This window comes from Chinchilla lanigera, unplaced genomic scaffold (assembly GCF_000276665.1).
Source record: "Chinchilla lanigera isolate Chin_1 unplaced genomic scaffold, ChiLan1.0 scaffold00070, whole genome shotgun sequence".
In the NCBI taxonomy this organism is placed as follows: Eukaryota; Metazoa; Chordata; class Mammalia; order Rodentia; family Chinchillidae; genus Chinchilla; species Chinchilla lanigera.
In genome coordinates this window covers 2885129-2904715 of record NW_004955471.1, presented here as the reverse complement: position 1 = coordinate 2904715, position 19587 = coordinate 2885129, and the positions used below count along the sequence as shown (strand labels likewise).

The following is a 19587-nucleotide window of genomic DNA, read 5'->3' as shown; positions in this document are numbered from 1 at the left end:
AAAAAAGTGCTAGACTTATGGATCAATGGAACAGAACAAATGATGCAGAAAGAACTCCAGACATATTCAGCTAGCTTGTCTCTGACAAAGGGTGGAAATACTTTCACTGGAGGAAAGACAGCCTTTTTAACAAATGGTACTGGTAAAACTGGCTATATGCACACCACAGATTGAATCTAGATCTGCATCTCTGATCATGCACTGAAGTAAAAATGCATCGAAGATCTAAATGTTAAAGCAGAAACAATCTGCGGGAAGACAATATAGGTAAAATTCTTGAAGACACAGATGCAGGCAAAGACTTTCTGAACAGAATCCCTACTGCACGTGAAATAACACCAAGAATCAACAAATGGGATCACACCAAGTTGAAAAGCTTCTGCACAGCCTAGTGAAGATATAAATGCCCAGAATAAAGTGACAACCCACAGAAAGGGAAAATATTTTTGCCAGCTATTCCTCAAAGCAAAGACTAATATCTACAATATGTAATGAACTCCAGAAAATTAGACTCCTCCCCAAACTTAGAGACCCAATTAAAAACAGGCATCTGAAATGAACAGACACTTCCCAGATGAAGAGATACAAATGGCCAATAAATACAGTAATACCTTGGTTCACAAACGTTCCTGTTCACAAACAATTCACTTCGCAAACAGTAGTGTTCAAAAAACTTTGCTTCTGTTCACGAACTTTTCATCAGGTGATGAACACGAACAAGGCCATCTTTCAGAATCATGGAAGGAATTAAATACATGTACCAAGGTACCACTGCACATGCAAAAATATTTAACACTGCTGGCTATTCAAGAAATGCAAATTAAAACAACACTGAGCTCTCACTCCAGAAAGAATGGCTATCATTAAGAAATCCCACAATAAGTGCTGGGAAGGCCACAGGAAAAAGGAACTCTTTTGCATTGTGGCTGGGAGTGTAAACTGGTACAACCACTATGGAAATCTGCATGGAGATTCCTCACACAGCTAAGTATAGAAATTCCGTCTCCCCCAGCTATTCCCCTCCTAGGTATCTTCCTAAAAGATTGGAAGGTATCATATTACAGCGATACATGCACAGCCATGTTTACAGCAGCACAATTCATAACAGCTGAATCTTGGAAGCAGCATCTGTGTCCATCAACAGATAAACGGATAAAGAAATCGTAGTGTCTATATGTAATGGAATACTACCTGAGGATAACAAAGGATAAGTTTGTGTCATTTGTAGAAAATGGATGTAACTTGAAACGTTAAATGAAATAAATCAGACATATAAGCTAAAATACCACCAGGTTTCCCCCATGTGAGAAATCCAATGTATAAATAAAGAGCAAAATAAACGACAGATAGAAGGAAATGGGCAGAGAAATCCTTTGCAAATGGGAAGAGGACTCGGAGTGGAAAACGGGGCAGAAGGAGGGGCAAGTGATGAAGTTGTCGTGTACATGTGCCAGCTACCTACGATGAATGCAACCACCCTGTGTCACCATCATGAACTGGAAAAATAAATGAAGGGGGACCCAGAGATGGTAGAAGGAAGGAGAGAAAGCAGGGGAAGGGAAATAAAAAGAATCAAGGTATGTGAAGTACCCGTACCTACTCCCTAAGATGCATATTAACATACACCCAAAGCACAGACTAACAAAAAAGGGCGCGGGGGAGGGGGGGCCGGCAAGAAACTGATAAGCCTCAAGGTTAAGACTTAACAATAAAAATATGAAGAAAATTGGCAATCTTAAGCATAAAAGAGATCATTACAGATCCCATGGATATGAGAAAAGGTAGATAGTATGAAGAAGTTACACAAATGAAGTTAACAACTTACAGGATATAAATCTCTTTAAAATTACCAATTTATCATAACACACTCAAGAATAAGACATTTGACAATCTTTTGTACCCCCTAAATAAATTGATCCTGTAATTTTTCAATTTCCTACCAAAAAAGGAAAAAACCTCCAGGTTCAAGATGGCTTCAGAGATAAATTACCTCATGCACTGAAGAAAGAAATAATAACAATCTTAAACTTCTTCAAAAAATCAAAGGAAGGAGGGAAAATTCTCAAGTCTTCTAAAGGCATTATAGCTCTGATTAAAAAAAATGAGACAAAGTTCTTTAAAGGACCATAACACAGTATGTCATCATAATATACAAAATTCCTTAAGCAAACATTAGCAAACTGTGTGAGGTAAAGTATAGAAAGTAAGTACATCACAACAAAGTAGAGTTTATCTCAGGGGAATTAATCTCAGGTTAGCTTAACCTAGAAAACTGGATGCCATTTACCACGTTAATAAATTAACGAAAAATATTATATTTAATAATCATTTCAATATTTGCTGAAAATATTACATCAAAATTCAAACATATTCCCAATTTAAATTGGAAGTAAATAAAACTTACCTGATATTAAAAAGGCATCTACAAACAATTTTCAACCAATGTCATATTTTAGGATAAAATAATGAGTGATTTTCACCTAAGGTCAAGAATGAGGCAAGATGCCCAGTATCACCACTACTATTCCACCTTTTTTTAGAGGTCTTAGGCATGCAGATTGCAATGAAGAAATAAATCTCCCTTTATTCACATATACCACTGTGTACATTAAAAAAACTTAAACCCATTGTCTAAATTAGTAAGTGAAGTTAGCAATATTTTAGGATACAAAAACCAACTACATTTCTGTAGACTAACAATGACGAGTTGGAAAAGGAAATATTCTACAAACATCTAACATAAAACACAGGGAAATTTACAAATATGCCCATAACATCTACACTAAGAACCATAAAACATTACTAAGAGAAATTAAAGATCTACATATGTGGGAAGGAATGTTCAAGAAATACAAGGGTTCATATTACCTAAAGATAATATCAGACAGAGAGCTTTTGGAGGTTTATTCTAATTTTGCCCAGCCCATGTTTTACCAATCCCATTTAAATTCTTTGAAAATAACTTCCTTTCCTATTTTTCCTACACTGTTATTTCTGTTTTGTTTTGTTTTGGGTTTTTTGTTTGTTTGTTTGTTGGTACTGTGAATCAAACTCAGGGTCTCACGCTTTCCAGGCAGGTTCTGCACCACTGAGCTACATCCTTAGCCCTCTACAAGGAACTCCTAAACTCTTGAAACACCCACCATTCCAGAATGGACAAGGCCACACAGAGCTCTCGCATTTGCATCTATTAACTTCCCTGCCTGTGCTATAACCAAATAAAGCTATTAGTATACTTTGTTAATGCAAAACACACCTCCTATGTGTATTTACATAAAAGAAACCACCGGTTGGTGTCTGTGTGTTATCAAATGCCTCAAGGTAGGACCTGTCAGCAGTGGCCACTACTGAACTTTGGACCAGAGGACACCAGCTTAGATGCTGTAGGCTGTTCAGTAGCATGGCTGTCCTCTGTCTACTAGCTGTCAATCGCAAAGGCCAGCCCCGTCCTGGCCTCACCTTCATGCCCCTCCAAGGGATGCAAACACATACAATTATGATGGTTAAAATGTCTCCAGGTATCGCCAACACCCCTCCACACACATCACCCAGGCTGTTTTCAGCTGTTTTTAGAATCATTGATTTAAAAGATGATCTTGGCATGTTTCAAGACATCCTGTGAGTCCTTTTCCCTTGGCCTCCCTCTAAGCTTCTAAACCGTTCCCTGATCTTCAGAGTCAATCTAGGGGCAGGTCCAGCATTTGAATTTAGCATACCTGAAGCCCTGAGTTCAATTCGCAGGATGTAACAAGATAAAGGAGGAAAAAAATGGATTTAAAAATCACTTTCTCTAGTAAGCTTTTCCAGCTGGCCCCACTCTCCGTTGTCTGTGTGCTTGCACAGCACCTTACACACCTCTGAACCATTACTTGTTTGCAAATCCTCCTTCTCTGTGAGTTCTCCTGAACTGAGGCCTTTTGGCTTCTGATTTATTCCTATATCCCCAGTGCCAAGTCCAATCAGCAATTATTCAGGTGCTTATATGCAACGCACTAAAATATACTTACAAACATTACTCCAGTTGGTGTGTTACATAAACATTCTGATCATTTGGTCCAATTGCATAGGCTCTGGAAGCAATATGCTCTTAACTTATTCTCAATGTGAGAAATGGTACACTGCCATGTAAATAAATGCTAAATGGAAACACTTCAGGTACTGTTGCCCCATTGCTGTCATCTTGCACCTCTAAATGGGTAAATTATCAAAGAAAGAGGTATGTTGCCCTCCTTTCAAGAAGGCAAAAATCACACCAAAGACAGGATTTGAAATGTCAGATTAATGAGAAAAATGGAAAGCACTTTCTTTAAGCAGTGCTTGAATGCAATGTGTGGGAGAACTGCACAGAATGGCAATTATTTATCGAGCAAATGTGTGGGGATCACAGCGCAAAGTGGTACACGGCAAGCATGCAGATGCAGCGAGGGGCACGTTCTATACTCATGCTGCTGAGGCAGAGGAAGGCAAAGCACCGCCCTCCAGGGAAGACGTGACACCCGTAACAGGCCACCTTGCCATGGCCAAAACAACTACACACAATACTATTTCTTCAACCTACAACAAGTGACAAGATTACTCACAGGCCATGGTATATGCAATGTGGCTAGCATGAAATAGTAACATTTAGAGTCACTAAGACCCTTATTTTGTCTTATTTTGGAATTTCTTACCTTGCAGCTGTATTCCTTGTGGCAAAAAAAATCTTTGAGATATAATTCTTGTCATAAATTCAACCCATTTAAATTGTACAATTCATCAGTTTATCATATATATACAAACTCATGTAACCATTATCAATATTAATTTGAAGACATTTTTACCATCTAGGAGGAGAAAAACCCGTATCATTATCCAGTGTTTCCTATTCCCTCCAAACCCGCAGACGTAGGTTTGACATGCCTATTATAAACATTTTGTATAAATAGAACCCTCTAATACGTGGTCTTTCATGACTGGTTTCTGGCTTCTTTCACTGTTTTCAGGGTTCACTCACTGCCGGTGCACTAGTTCTCCCTTTAAATTGCTACATCATTTTTCATTGTATGGATACATCGCATTTTACTGAACCATCATCAGCATATAAACATTCAAGTTGTTTCTATCTTTTGGCTATTATAAATAATTCATCTATGAATACTCATGTACATGTTTTCGCACAGACATACTTTTACTTCCCAAATATATAGCTATAAGTAAAATTTCTGGATCAGATGGCTGTGTTATATTTAACTTTTTGAAGAACTGCCAAACTGTTTTCCAAAGGCGCTACACCATTTTAAATTCCCACCCTTCGTGTTTAAGAGCTCCCATTTTTCCACATCTTTGCCAAAACTTGTGAATGTCTGACTTTTGACATGTAGCTGTCCAGGTAAGTAAGAAGTGGCATCTTGGGGGCTGGGGATTTAGCTCAGTGGCACAGCGCCTGCCTGGCAAATGCAAAGTCATGAGTTCGATTCCCGGTACCCAAAAAAACAACAAACAAAAAAAAAAACAAAAGCAAGAAGTGGCATCTTATCATTGTTTTGCTGTACATCTACCTAATAGCTAATGATATTAAACATATTTTCATGCATTTATTCACCACTTGTGTATTTTCTTTGGAGAAATACCTAGTTCATACCTTCTGCTTACTTAAATTCATATATTTTTATTATTGTTATAAGTTCTTTATATATTCTGAAAATAAGTCCCTTATCAGATATGTGATTTTCAAATATTTTCTCCCATTCCATAGACTGATTTGGGTTTTCTGGTTTTTGTTTTCCTTTTTTCTTGCTTTTTTAATAGTGTTCTTAGCACAAATTTTTAAATACTACCTCTTAGCTAAGAAAATATTCAAAGTAACCTTTTAGTGAAATGAGGGAGAATAAAATGAAACACACATCCATCCAAGAACTAATGAGACAATATTGACCTGTAGACCCCAGCCCCACCCCAGACTAGTCATCTCCCCTTTGCTGTCAGTAGTACATCCCCTAAGAATTAGATCAGCCCATGGACACCGGAAACATGACAGCAATTTCTACCCTAAAGATGTACAAGCCTCCCTTGCAATGAGGTGCAACCGTATACGACGTTGTTCAGGCCAAAGGGGTATGGGCAAAGGTCACGTGTGCAACGTCCGGAAGAGTTCCTGCGACCAAAGTCAGTGCTATATGATGAAGAGAAACAGGCTTCTTGGAGCTGAACTATCTGGGAAGGTGAGCCACTCCCAAGAGAAAGCAAAATCTGACACCAAAATAGCTTCTGTGCAACCTGATCTGGCTGACTCCAGCTTCCCAAATGAGTAAAAAAATAAACTTTGACACTGTTTAAGGCACAGTGACTTTTCCTGTTACAGGCAATCAAACCTGAGCTGAACCAATGCCACAGTTAAGGAAAGCTCTTGATTTACATATGCACAGATCAAATACAAGCCCCAGAGCTACGCTGTCCCTTATTAAATATCACCTACTATCCAATGCTACCTAGCTGCTCTTCTGTCATAACTAAAAAAAAAAAAAAAAAAACAGCAAAAACGGACTCTTGGAAAGAAGACAAAGTTTCTTTATATGAAACCTATGCAATCAACTGTGAAATTGCTATACAAAAAGTCCCAACAGAAACGTTGTATAAACTCCCATCAGAAACCCATGTACAAAATCCACACACTCAAAAACAGGCTTAAATGTATTTTCCTTTAAGTGGAATAAAAACCTCAGAGCTTGTGCTATAGCAATGCAGCACAGAAGAAAAGGATGGCTGACTGACACTTGCTTGATTGAATCTAATACCAGTTCTGTCACTTGTGAGCAACAATTCCATTACATTTAATCCAGGACAAATTCGGTGGATGTCCATCATAAATAAAGCATTACAGTTGCTATTACAGAGCCAAGCAGTGCTAAATGAGACAGAATTCTTTCTTTCTTGGAATTCATAATCTAATAGACAAAGAACAAATTACTTATAATGCCTAGTGGTCTGTCTGGCCAGGAATGAGGGAAACAGAAAAGAAGAGAGCTGATTTCAAATTTCCCACCAATTAAGGGCTTCAAAGCTCCACAATTACAGTTTGATGTACATTCACCCTCAAGCCGACCCTACTAGGCACTAACGCTCCACAAGCAGAGGAAGCACCAACAGTGGAAGAAGTGGCTCCTACCCACCCAGGATCCCAAACACTATCCACTGGTAACAGCAGATGTTTTGCTGCCCAGAAATTACGGAGTAAACCAAAAATAACCAACAATAAGCAACACAAATTTTAAGAAGTAGCTTGACTCTGAAGACCAAAGGAAGTCACAAAGAAAATCTATTGTGAATACCGTATTATGAATAACTCAAGCTAACCCAAGAGCTTTAGAAAAAGGCAAAACTAACTTTAAGCACACATTGCTTTAAAAGCACATTCGTTTTTAAATAAGATTAAATCGGTATACCTACATAAGATGTTGGATCCCACATAGACAGTCTACCTCCCCATGAAAATTTAACGAGTTCTGAGGGTACAGTTCAATGGTAGAACAGTTACACAGCACTGATGAGGCCATGGGTAAATCCCCAGAACCACCAAAAATAATTTTTCTTGAAAATTTTATAAAAACCAATCAATACACCCCGCCCAATTTTGGCACTGTTTGAAATGCTTATTAGACATTCCAGTGGGCAGCTGGATATAAAGAATCTGAAATGCAGGTAAGAGATAATAAATTTTTGAGTGGTATCAATATATGGGTGCCACTTAACTTCTGAAGCTGGATAAGGGAATGAGAGTCAAGAAAAAAGGTCTAAGGACTGAGCCCAGGGAACTCCAAAATCAAGAGGTCTGAGAAAGGAGGAATTGGTGAAGGAATGTAAAAAACTAAAAAAGCTAGTTAGGTAGGAGAGGTTATTTTGAGACATTCCTGCATCTGGTTTACGTCTAAAAATCTCCCTCACATGGATCATCCCCTACCAGGGTGGCTCAAAATAACCATTCAGTTATCCGCTGACACATCACAGCCTTGGCATACCTTCCTTTAACCACCTCAAAGAGGTTATGTCCCACATCCCATGGCCAGGAATTCCCATTAAAAACAAACAAACAAACAAACAAACAAACACAAAATAGAACAAAAACCTCTGAATGGCAACAGAAACAAATGGGAGATTATACAAGAAAAAGCAGCAGCAGCTGGAATGGTGGGGACACAGACCTTCTCACTCTGCTTAGGAAGTTTTCTTTTCTCCTGTATTACATACACATAAATGTAAAATTTTGCTTGAAAAGAATCTCTCCATAAAGCAGTTTGAAAACCACCAGAAAAGATCATCTTTTAGTTCCTCACTAGTTATGGGAATTTACTTATTAGATACTAGTTTTTATATGTGAAAATAACCCCTAGGTAATCTCTCCCCAATCTCTGTGAGCAATAGAGAATAGTTACAATCATAGTAAGGATTGTGCTTAAGAAAAAGCATTTAGCATGATCAAAGTCTCACATAAAACATGGGGTTAGGAAAAAAGAATAAACTGCTTGAAAACAATTATGAAAGGACTAGAAATATCCTGCTTTTAAAACAAAATTAATTCACCTCATTACCATTTTTTATAATAATGCTGCAGATTCACCTTTGTTAATTACTTAAGAAGCACCCTAATCCCACAGCAATCTGCTGGGGCCTACAGCACAGTGCTAAGAGCTCTTCCTCTGGAGGCCAAATACAGAGGTTTGAATCTCAGCTTTTCCACTGAACAACTGCATGACCTTCACAGACTCACCCAATCACTCAGGCTCTCAGCATAAAGCAAAGGATCACATCTTGCAGGTAGAGGTATAGTTAGGACGAAATGAGACAACACACCGGCTCCACACTCCAGAAAAGCTAGCTCGTGCTAACCTGCAGGCCTGTGCTCAGGTTGTATAATACAGATTGAAGCTCCTCTTCTGGTTTTTGAGCAGGTTCTTTTGGAATTAAATATTAACCTCTTTTTACCAATAGAGTTGTATCTTGCTACTCAACTTCTTTGAAACTCGACATATTTTACCAGGAAAATTTTGTCCGGTGTCCGTCCTCTGTGTGTGTAAGCTGGAGCTTCCTACCACCCACTGCTTAGGCTCGCTAGCCTTCCAGCCAAAACAACTTGTTTGGCGCTCGTCGTGCCTCCTGGAACCAATTAACAATGACACTCCGGCTCCTTCTTTCTCAATCTTGGTCAAACACTTATTCCCCTACTTATCTTTTCCTTGGCGGTGTCAACTTTGTCATGGTTTCTGAAGGCACATTTTTACGTACCTGATTATCAATTCTTTCAGTTCCTTCTTAGCACATGTCTTTCCTCCTTGTTCCCCCTCAGCTACAACATCTAAAAGCAGCTTTAATTATTTCCATCTTCTTGGATTCTGACCTGAACTAATGCTGTGCTTCTAAAAATCGTGTCTCATAAGCTTTTATTATGCAAACATGAAAAGGTCTTATCTAAAAATCACTGCTGCCAAAACCAGGGCTGCCAAGGAACCACTCTCTGGCTTGATTAAAAAAGAAATGTTCTATGAGCACCACGATTTCCTTAGCACCAGTGAAGAACACGGCAACAGTAACATTAACGGATGAACCTTCTTCTTCTTACACAGCCTCCTCTCTGATACCAGATTCTGTTACAAGGAAAGAAAAGTCCTCCAATAACAAGAAATAACTAGTCTTTGAATAAACAGAGAGGGTCTGTGTAAGACCACCCGTCACAGCATACACACACTGAAAATACACCCCAGAATGAACATGGTTCTGTCATTGCTACTACCGCTCCTTCTTAGCTCTGCCATCCACTTCCTCCCCGTCCCTTCTTGCCCTCCACCTGCCACAAATCAGATCTCAGATCAACAATGAAATGCACTGCGGTTACTCTTTCAAGTGACAAAAAGTTAGAATGACTTTAAATCTTAGCCACCAGGAAGCTGTCATCTGCCTCTACGCATCAGCCAGGACTACACAGCACAATGAACCCACAGCCTGACAAGATGACATCCTCCCAGGCCATGGAAATCACAGCTGCGACTCAATTCCACTTGTTGATCATATGTTAAACTCATTCTTTCATCATAGCCAAGAGCTGTAATAACTTACCGGTCAGCAGCTTCTATGTCAAAACAAAACCTTCGGTCAATTGAGTCCATATGCCTTTTGGTACATTCTTTCAAAAAGAACACCTCTCCATCCCCCTGAAAATTAAAAAATAATAATAAGGTTAAAGTCCTCAGAAATACAGTGTAAGCACTTCTACACTGAGCCACTTATCCTGGGGGAGCCATAATTCAAGACTGTAAGTCTTTTCTCTTCACCCAAATTCTTTCAAGTTCCTTCTATCTCATTTTCTTTCAAACTAGCTTATTTAATCATTATTTAGAATCCAAGTCTTAATCATTTTTGGTCATTCTCCTGCTTTTAATGTTTTCTAGATCTTTCTCTGACTGTATTAATATTAAACCAGACTTCACCAGTGCAAAGTTTAAAAGGTAAATCAGTAGCACAGATGCAAGATACTAGAATGTTATTCTCTCACTGCACTTTTTAAAAAGAGTAAAAATTTGTTTTCACTTTATATTACACCACACCATATGTCACAGTCAATATATGGCCATTTCTGACCTATAAAAATTGCAATTCAAGCCAGGAATGGTGGAAGATACTATAGTCCGAGCAATTAGGGAGGCTGAGGATCACGTGAGCCCAGGAGTTCAAGGCCAACCTTGAACAGAGGTAACAGAGCAAGAACTTATCTCCCAAAGTTTGTAGTTCCATATGAATTTGGATCAACCTGAAAGTACACTAAGGGCCTTAGATCAGGTGTTATGATCATCTAAACCTACAATCTGCACAGTTTTTCTGTTTCCTAAATCAATCACTCTGAATTTAAATTTGTTTTACTATAACACTACTTCACCTGACTAACCCATCTCCTCTACAAGCATAAGGGGATGAAGACAGGAAACTAGCAACTCAGGCAGAAAGGTGTCCAGTAAAGAACAACTCTCAGAAGTCTAAGAATATACTTCCAGAACATTTTAATATTTTCTAGGTTCTCAGAATACTCAGAAATCATAGCTATATTCCAAATATCACAGCTACATTCCGACGTGTGTGTGGTTTTTTAGCTTTTGGAGTCTAAAAGCCAGTGATCTCACCATACTGAAAGAGCTCAGAATGTGGATCCCCTCTTACAGCAAACTCAGATTCAGGGCTCAGTGTTAACCCGACTGGCCTGCAGGAGTGCTCCCCGGCTTCATGCCTTCCCCATGACCCTGCTTTTATGAGCATTTCATCTTTATCTCAGTGTGTTCTTATTACAACCTGCTTTAGGTATATTTCAGGAAGGAGCAACATATGTCTACATAGAAGCGAATGTATCTGCACGTTTACCTAGTCACATCCATCATTAGTGAGAGGAGCTCTGTCTCCCGACCACCATCACTGTGAGCAGCTACAAGCTCTACTTAATACATATATGAAGACTCTTTCCTACCAGCCAATTCCTGCAGTCCTGCTCTCTTCTTCTTATCATGCTTCACTTTGCTGCTAATTTCTTTGGGAAAAGTAGTCAACTGAATGGAGCATGCCCACGTAAGAACTTTCTACCTCTACTGGCATGAATACGAAATTCATTATAGATCAAGTGACGAACAGACAATGCAGGTGCAAGTCAGACTCCTGTGTAATTAGCAGAAGAGTACTTCAAGCTTGCTACGAGTCACAAAGGCTCACTGAAGATGTCACCTTTACCTTCTACCGACAGTGACATAAAAGGTTTCCACTGCTTTCTTTAAAAAAAAAAAAAAAACAACTGGACCCATGTATGCAATTCAAAAAACCTAAGCATTACTGTTTTCTTGCCTATCTAAAAACAGAAAAAAAAACCAAGGATTTCAATCCTTAAAACACAGAACATATTATTAGTGAATATAAACCCTTACAATGAATACCCCAAAGAATCTCTCCCACAGAGATATAGAGGAAAGGCAAATACTTACAAGTTTTCCCCCAGATCTGTGCTCAAAGGGGATGATGTTGAACTTCTTGGCCGCTTTCCGGTACATGCAGTAGTGTTTGACCCAACTGGAACCGAAAGGAGCTGGCCCTTCAACAACAAAAAAAAAAAAAACAGAACTTTGTATTTTCCCTCATAAATAAGCAGACACACAGAGCTCCAGACACAGATCTGCATAAGACAAAGCCAATACACAGTAACAAGTACAGACCCGCAATAACAGTGGATCTAATCAAAGGGGAAACTAGGAGAAATAAGATGATCCCTAGAAATCATTTCAGACATGATTTTGAGGTATTTTCGGCAACACAGAAGTGATTTAAATACATTTATTTTTAAAATGTACTAGAAAAAACAACAAGTATCTCATGCATGAAAATATCCTAATTGTAAGCTCTACTTTTGTCTGTTTCTAGGTATTATAAGCTCACAAGAGTTTCAAAAGTTCCATTCAATGTATGTGATGATTCGATGTTCAGTTCCAGCTTTTCAAAATAACAGAAGTACAGAATTACAGTGCTGAGTAAAAGCATCTCGAATAGAAGCCCACCCAGGGCTTTAAACCTACTAATAGCACCCTAGTAAACAGCTACAGAAAACAGCGCTTTAGAAATGAAGTATGTTTGGCTAAGGGTGGAACCTTGACAAAGTGTTTGCTTACCCTGCACAAGCCCTCAGTGTGAATACCTATAAGAACCAGAGTCAGACAGACAGGGGAGTCTGAGTAAGACGGAGAGTCAGAGTCGGGGGCAGGGGGACATGAAAAAGAACATAAGACAAACAGTGATGAGCGGCCGCTACATGCACAGAACACTGTCAGAAGCCCCTTTTAACTCTTCTTAGCAAGTCACTATTTCTACAGTCAGAGAGCTCTTAGAGGACAGCGGCCTATGTCAGGGGTCCCCAACATCTAGAATGCTACATGCCAGTAAAAGTCCAGCCATCAGAACTGGGGATACAGCTCTGCAGCAGAGCATTTGCTTAGCATGTGTGAGTCCCTGGATTCAATTTCCAGAAAGAAAACAAAATCTAATGATCATGAGTCTCAGATTAGACTCAACAGAGGGTGACAATTTTTTCTTTCACCAAGTGAAGCCATTTTCTTAAAGAGCAGTGACACTTACTATCACAACTTTCCTACACAAGCACACAAATGAATAAACCTTGTATCTCTGCAAATCACAAATGACAAACTCGGGAGGAGAAGAAAAAGAACTCATTTAAAAGGAATGCATTTAGTTTTCAGGATAGTTAATTAGGTTATGTTAGGAGAAGAAAAAGACAGAAGGGTTACAGATCATAGCAGATTTCATTTGGAGGGAGGAAGAGGGGGATGGGAGGGGAGGGGGTGGAGAAAAGAGTCATCTGGTGTCTGTGGAGGACGGGGTCCAAGACCCATCCTCCCATACCAAAGTCCTTGGATTCCCAGGTCCCTCAGATAGAATGGCTGTGTATTTGCACATCCTCCTCCTATATACTTTAAATAATCATCTCTAGATTACTTAAAACACCTAATACAATATTGATGCCATGGAAATAGTTACACCATACAGTTTAGGGGAAAAAGAAGAAAGCCTGTACGTGCCCAGTACACACAGTGACTTGTGATTTTTTGGTTTTCTCTCAAACATTTTCAGTTGAAACCACAGGTATAGAACCTACAGGGACCAAGGGCTGAGGGCTGGGTGGGTTTGTGGCCAGCTGGCCAGCAGCATTCAACAACCACTTACTTTTTTCCTGGACATACAGGTAGCCTTCTGCTGTGAACTGACTTGCTCGTTTGTGGTCCTTGGGATTCTGTCTGATTTTGTTCATAAGCTCTTCCACTTCCGACCTTGTTCCTTCAAATCGATTCCGTGTCTGAAAGGCGTAAAGACGAACCAATACATTTGAAGTTCTCATGAAATTTTTCACATACATTTTAAAGTCTTTGGGTAACTGGAATTAAACATGCAGAAATTTTTTTTACACATCTGTCAAAATACCCCAATTCTTTGTTGAAAGAAAAGAATGATGGTAAAATAGGTAACAGAGGAGCATTAGCCATGGGAACCAGAGGTTCTGTGCTTTTTGAAACTTTCTAACAAATGAGTAATTCTACTCAACTGAAAATTCCTCACCTTCAGGACTCACACTATTATTAAACTTTAGATTTAAAAACAAAAAAAGGCCAAAAATTTCTATATGAGAAATTTCTGTATGAGAAATTTATTGCAATAATCAACCTGATCCAGGTTGTCACAATTACACTAATAATCTAGTAAGTGTCCATTTTTGACAATTCTTCCCTGAGAAGGGAGAAAAAAAAATCTTACCTATAAATAACAACTCTGATATCTGAAGAGACAAATCTCATTTCTGAAACCCAAGAGACTTGGTCGGCCAGTATCTGTCACACCGCTACCCTGGAACCGTACGGGCAGGGTGAAATGACAAAATGACCATGGCAGCTGTGATGAATCAGCACAGCCAGGATTCTGGACATTTCTTTCACCCAGACAGGAAAATAATTTCATTAATCTCGAAAAACTGCTGATGTGAAACTGCAGAGGAGCTGCGAGATGAAATTATTATTGAAATTTCTCCTCTCTCCTCCCTACAATGAAAAGGGTTGCCGAGGGTCTTAAGAGTAGAAAAATGGTTCAAGAGTACTTTCTTCCAGGGGGGTGGCGAGTCTGATAAATGTAGTCTGGAAAAGGGAAAACCTATTCACAGAGGTTTTAAACACAAACTCAGAGCTAAACAGGTGTCAGTAATCCATGTGTGTACTTTTAAGAACATGCAAGTCTCAGCTGGTGAAGTAGTTCTTCTTTCCCGCCTCTCATGTCTGAGGTATTGACTGCACTCTGATTTTATTCCCTTTGTCATTTTGCTGAGATTCCTTCCAACCCTCACCTCACTTCTACATATCTCTGTGTGTGTGTGTGTGTGTGTGTGTGTCCGTCCCTCCCTCCTCCCTACTCACTGTGTGTGTGTGTGGCTCTCTTGCTCTCCCCCCATTTAACCCAATGAGTTTGTATCTAATACTTGCATTATTTCTGTTACAGCTCAAATTAATTGTTCTTGATTTGTCTGGCCGGAGCCCCTTCAGGCTGGCTACTCTCAACACGTCCCCTGACTCTCTGAGCAGTTCCTCACTTGCTAGTGCAACAATGCATCTCAAATTTATGTTCTCTCCCCATCCCAGTCCCAGAATCAACTATTTCTCCAAAGGAGCCCTTGCTCCTCTTAGTGGATGAGAGCATTTAGAAATCAAGACCTGGGCTGTGTATTCAACAGCTAAGGTATTATAAATCCTTCTCAATCTTTGGTAACAGACCTAGGAAATACATCTGCACACACACACATACACATACAAGCAAACATATCACTGTTTCCACGTCTATGTAGGTAAAAGTCTGTGAATTCCACAAGGAATATAAGCATTATGTACTGTAAACATGTACCAATAAAAACTTAAAAAGAACAAAGGATGTTTTCTCTCTTCACCTCCTTTATATCACCTGTCAAAATAGAAATAAAGCAAAAACCTACATCATAGAACTTTTATGAGGCCTAAATGGGTATGGTCCAAATAAAACAAGGCAATCATCAGCATATAGCAACAATTTAGGCAATGTTAGTTTTATTAACTCACTGAAGAAAATTAGTATTTCCTAACTAGGGAAAAATATTTACATGTATTCTTAAACACTTCTTAGCCATACTTAGTTTCTTCAAGAGAGTCATTAAGAATCTTAAAATTTCTCACTGTATTTCCTTCCAGGAAGAATTCTATTGCGGTCTTCTTCCTTACCCTACGGTCTGAGGACAGAGATCACAAGAGTTCGAAGATGAAAAATATCCCTTAATTTTGATGCAATTTCCATTCTGCTATAAAATCTATTTTCTGAAAGCCATCTTGCTACTTTCTACATCATGCTACTTTTTCATTTACTACTCCAGATTACAGAAAATGGATGAAGACTGCATCCCTCAAAAAAAGTGTAACCATTCTGACAATAGAAAAGGTATAATGAGGTGAGGGAAATGGGTTGTTTTCACTTCTAAGTATCTTACCATTTTTCTGATTTCAAAATGGTTTTGCTATTTTTTGCTATAATAAAATCCCAAAAAGTTGACCTAAATTATGTATCACATCATGACACAGAGATCATTAACTCTAAGATTTGGTATATTTCACATATTGCGTAAAAATAACATCACTCGGATTTTCTTCTGGCGATAGTAGTTTTATACAGCCAGCACTTTCCCTTTATTATACTAAAAGCTGACATCAGGAAACGAGACGAATGACCAAGAAGTAAGTACATGACAGCACCACCAAGGTACAACAGATGGTACAGGATGGAGGGCGGGTGCTTCAAAGGTGCTAGGACCTCAGATGGAAAAATAATTAGCTAAACACAGAACCAAAAAGCAGAGGCACAATGGCACACCCCTGCAGGGCCAGCTACTCTGTACTTCAAACGCAGCCTGGAAAACAAAGCAGGACTTCAGCTGCACAGCCCTGGGTTCCATCACCAACACTGCCAGGAAAGAAAGGCTGAGAGACAAAAGCAACGGCGACACCCAAGGGCAAGTGTTCTCAACAGCAAAGGCGAGTGGGACAGAAAGAACAGCTTATACGAGAATGAAGCCAAGCTAGAGTATTTGGAAAAAGTGAGGATTTAGAGCGATTCACCATATATCAACTTGAAGTTTCGGAAAATACAGAAAGATATTGAAAAAGGGTTTTCAGCAGGCTGACATTTGTCCGTTTCTCCTTTTAAAATTTTGTTATGTTATACTCATACCGTACACTTTAAAATTCTTTCTGCTCATCTCGGGACCCCAGTCACAAGAAAATGAAAATCTATTCAAGAATTCTATGTACATGAACCCAGCTAAACATCTATGCAACCTACAAGCAGAAACTGACACGTGATGCTGAGTGGAAAAAGGTTTCATCACCTAAGCAAAATCACACACAGCACAATGCTTAACGAAGTGTCTACATCTCTGTACCCAACAACCGACAGCACGCGTTTTCCAAAAGAAAACCACAAAGACCAAAAGCATCAACACATTAGTCAACGTACCTAAAATGCAGGGGATAAATTCCCCTTGTGCCCTAAGTCTGTCTAGGAATAAAAATCATGAGGAGCAATTAACTCATTGTCATTTAAAAGCTCTAACCCTAAACCAGCATGCTTTGTTGGCACTGTCAGGCACAGCTGACCAGTTTTCCTTAGCACCGCACAGGAAGAGCCGCCAGGGGGCAGACTTTCTTGAGCCTTGATTTAACAAAAGAGCAGTTGTTACACCAAGAGCTGACCACTAGGTGGCAACAGAGCCCCACTTTCCCATTCCCGAGGCCTCAGTCCGCTCTTAAGTGTAAGGATTCCCATACAGCAAGCACACGAAGAGTACATACTCCAAACATTTTTGTCAAACACCAGAAAGCCTCCAGTTCCTTACATTCTGAATGTTGATTTGTAGTTCCATCTTGTAGTGATTGAAGTCTTTGGCAAGCTCATGGCCCTGATGATAAAAAGTAAACATTCCTTGAAAAAATGACAGCATCTAAAACAAAGGAGAAAGAGGGCAATTAGCACAAAGAAAAGGTCAAGAGCACAACAAAAAAAGATTCCTATCACTATCCCAGTATTTCCCTCTCACCTCATTGCCTTCCACTGAGGTAATACACAGAAAGTCACTAGAATTCAAGTCTCTATCACTGCACATTATTTACTAACTATCTTTACAGAAAATGAGACTTTTTTCACCTATCAGCACCATTAGTCAATTTTTATAGCATGCTCTATAAGAAAAATATAAGTGTAAGTCATTCATTTGTCCATAGTAGTCAAGAGCATCTCAACATTCACTAGGAACTTAAACCTTAACCACGTAGGTCAATCTGTAAGCAAGTAAAATTACCGAATCGAAGAGCTCAGGTCTCCCGTGGCACCCAAGGGCTACAACCTCTGTTTTGTCGACAAGGATGTTCAGTAACTTGCCCAGGGCAAAGGTAAGATAGTAATTAAACTCTTAGTTCTGTACCAACTCCCGGCCTGCCCCTCTTAATTAGAGGGCAGACTTCAGCCCCATGTGTTAAGTGTACCCAGAGTGAGTCACACTGACCTAGAGAGAGAGTCATGAAAATACTGATACTCATTTTCTTCCCAACACTGCACGGTATTTGGGAATTTGAGGCGCTGACATCAAATGGCCAAGCCCATTACCAACCTCAGCAATCACTTGTTATGGAACCTTGGGCAAAAGTACTGATACTCACTCTACTTCATTTCCTTATTTACCAAGTGGGATAATAAGACCATCTCACTGAGTTACAGCATGGAAGAAAGAATGAATGCAGTATAGTACTCAGAACAACTAAGAACTTAAAACTACTTGAACCATGACAGAGCATTGTAAATGTCCAATAAATACACTATTATTTCACATACAAGGAAAACTTTAGAGGAAGTTAAATTAAGTCAATTTTATTGCTTCATCTGGCTAATTCTTAATTAATCATAGCTTGGCAGTTTTCCTTCTCGAAATCACACACATAAAGAGTAAACTTTCGTACACTTCAACTACAGCCCAATAAAGTTGTTAAAGAAAAAATTTTTTAAAAATTTGTATTACAGTTAAACTTGAGAATCGCAACTTCCAATATTTATTTTGCTAAAATCCACACTATGAAATATCCTTTAGTTTGATTTGATCATAAATACACCACTGTGTGTATAAGAATACCTGCATGTACGTAATCAAAGGCAAAAATCATGTGTTTCTAATATAAAATAAATGCGAAATTCACTCACAAAATTGCTTCAAATGTCCCACATATAGGTTTTCCACTTAGATTACCATAGAATTGTGAGTTATTCTAGAAATCAGGATAAAAATTACTGTTTAAGAAAATCAAAGTTTGCGCAAACCTGACTAAAGATTTCTCCCATAAAACACGACCACTTTCAGTCACATTCTAATACAAACTCTTTCAGAGGGATTTTTAAATGGTGGTGCTACAAGAAAGATGTTAGAAACGACAGGCCAGAGCAGCCCTGGAGCAACAGTCCTACACACGGTTGTGTCACCAAGGCCGAAGACCCTTAACTCCGACCGTGTCCACCGTTGGCCATGTGTGACGGCATCTTCCACGTTCATACATGGCGGCCTCTCACAACTCTACTGCAAAACTTGCTCTAATACTCACAGGTTCCACAAACTCGAACTTCTTTCTTTCTTGTATTTCCTGAAGCTTACAGACATATTCAAGAGACAGTTCATAAAAGTGCTGCCGGTTTTGCTCCAACTGGAGATCCGCCTGTGGTAAAACAGGTTGAGGTTAGTCAAACGGGAGACACGAAAAAAGGTGAAACGCTCCACCAGGCGGACCCACTCCAGACCACTGCCCCGTCTGGCGTCTGCCTGTCCTTGGAAATAACGTCCTTTCACTCCTCTCTCACCTGTGGATCCTGTCAGGCCACAACGGAAGTGAGGGGCTGCAGCAGGGCCCTCAAGGTCCCAAAAGTCTGAAACAGCTGCTAGCACACTACAGGAAGTTTGTTGGCCCTGGCTCTGTGCGT

The 19587-nt window shown here is 39.4% G+C and overlaps 1 protein-coding gene across 1 annotated transcript in view; it reads right to left on the bottom strand.

Moving 5' to 3' along the window:
• Window positions 1-19587, bottom strand: part of Arhgap10 (Rho GTPase activating protein 10) — a 295503-nt gene that overhangs the window by 147850 nt on the left and 128066 nt on the right. The window contains exons 8-12 of the mRNA XM_013522864.1: window positions 19215-19325; window positions 17465-17569; window positions 13735-13864; window positions 11988-12094; window positions 10087-10181 (exon numbers count right to left, since the gene is read on the bottom strand). Of these exons, the coding sequence (XP_013378318.1) occupies window positions 10087-10181; window positions 11988-12094; window positions 13735-13864; window positions 17465-17569; window positions 19215-19325 (548 nt within the window). The remainder of the gene's footprint in view (window positions 1-10086; window positions 10182-11987; window positions 12095-13734; window positions 13865-17464; window positions 17570-19214; window positions 19326-19587) is intronic.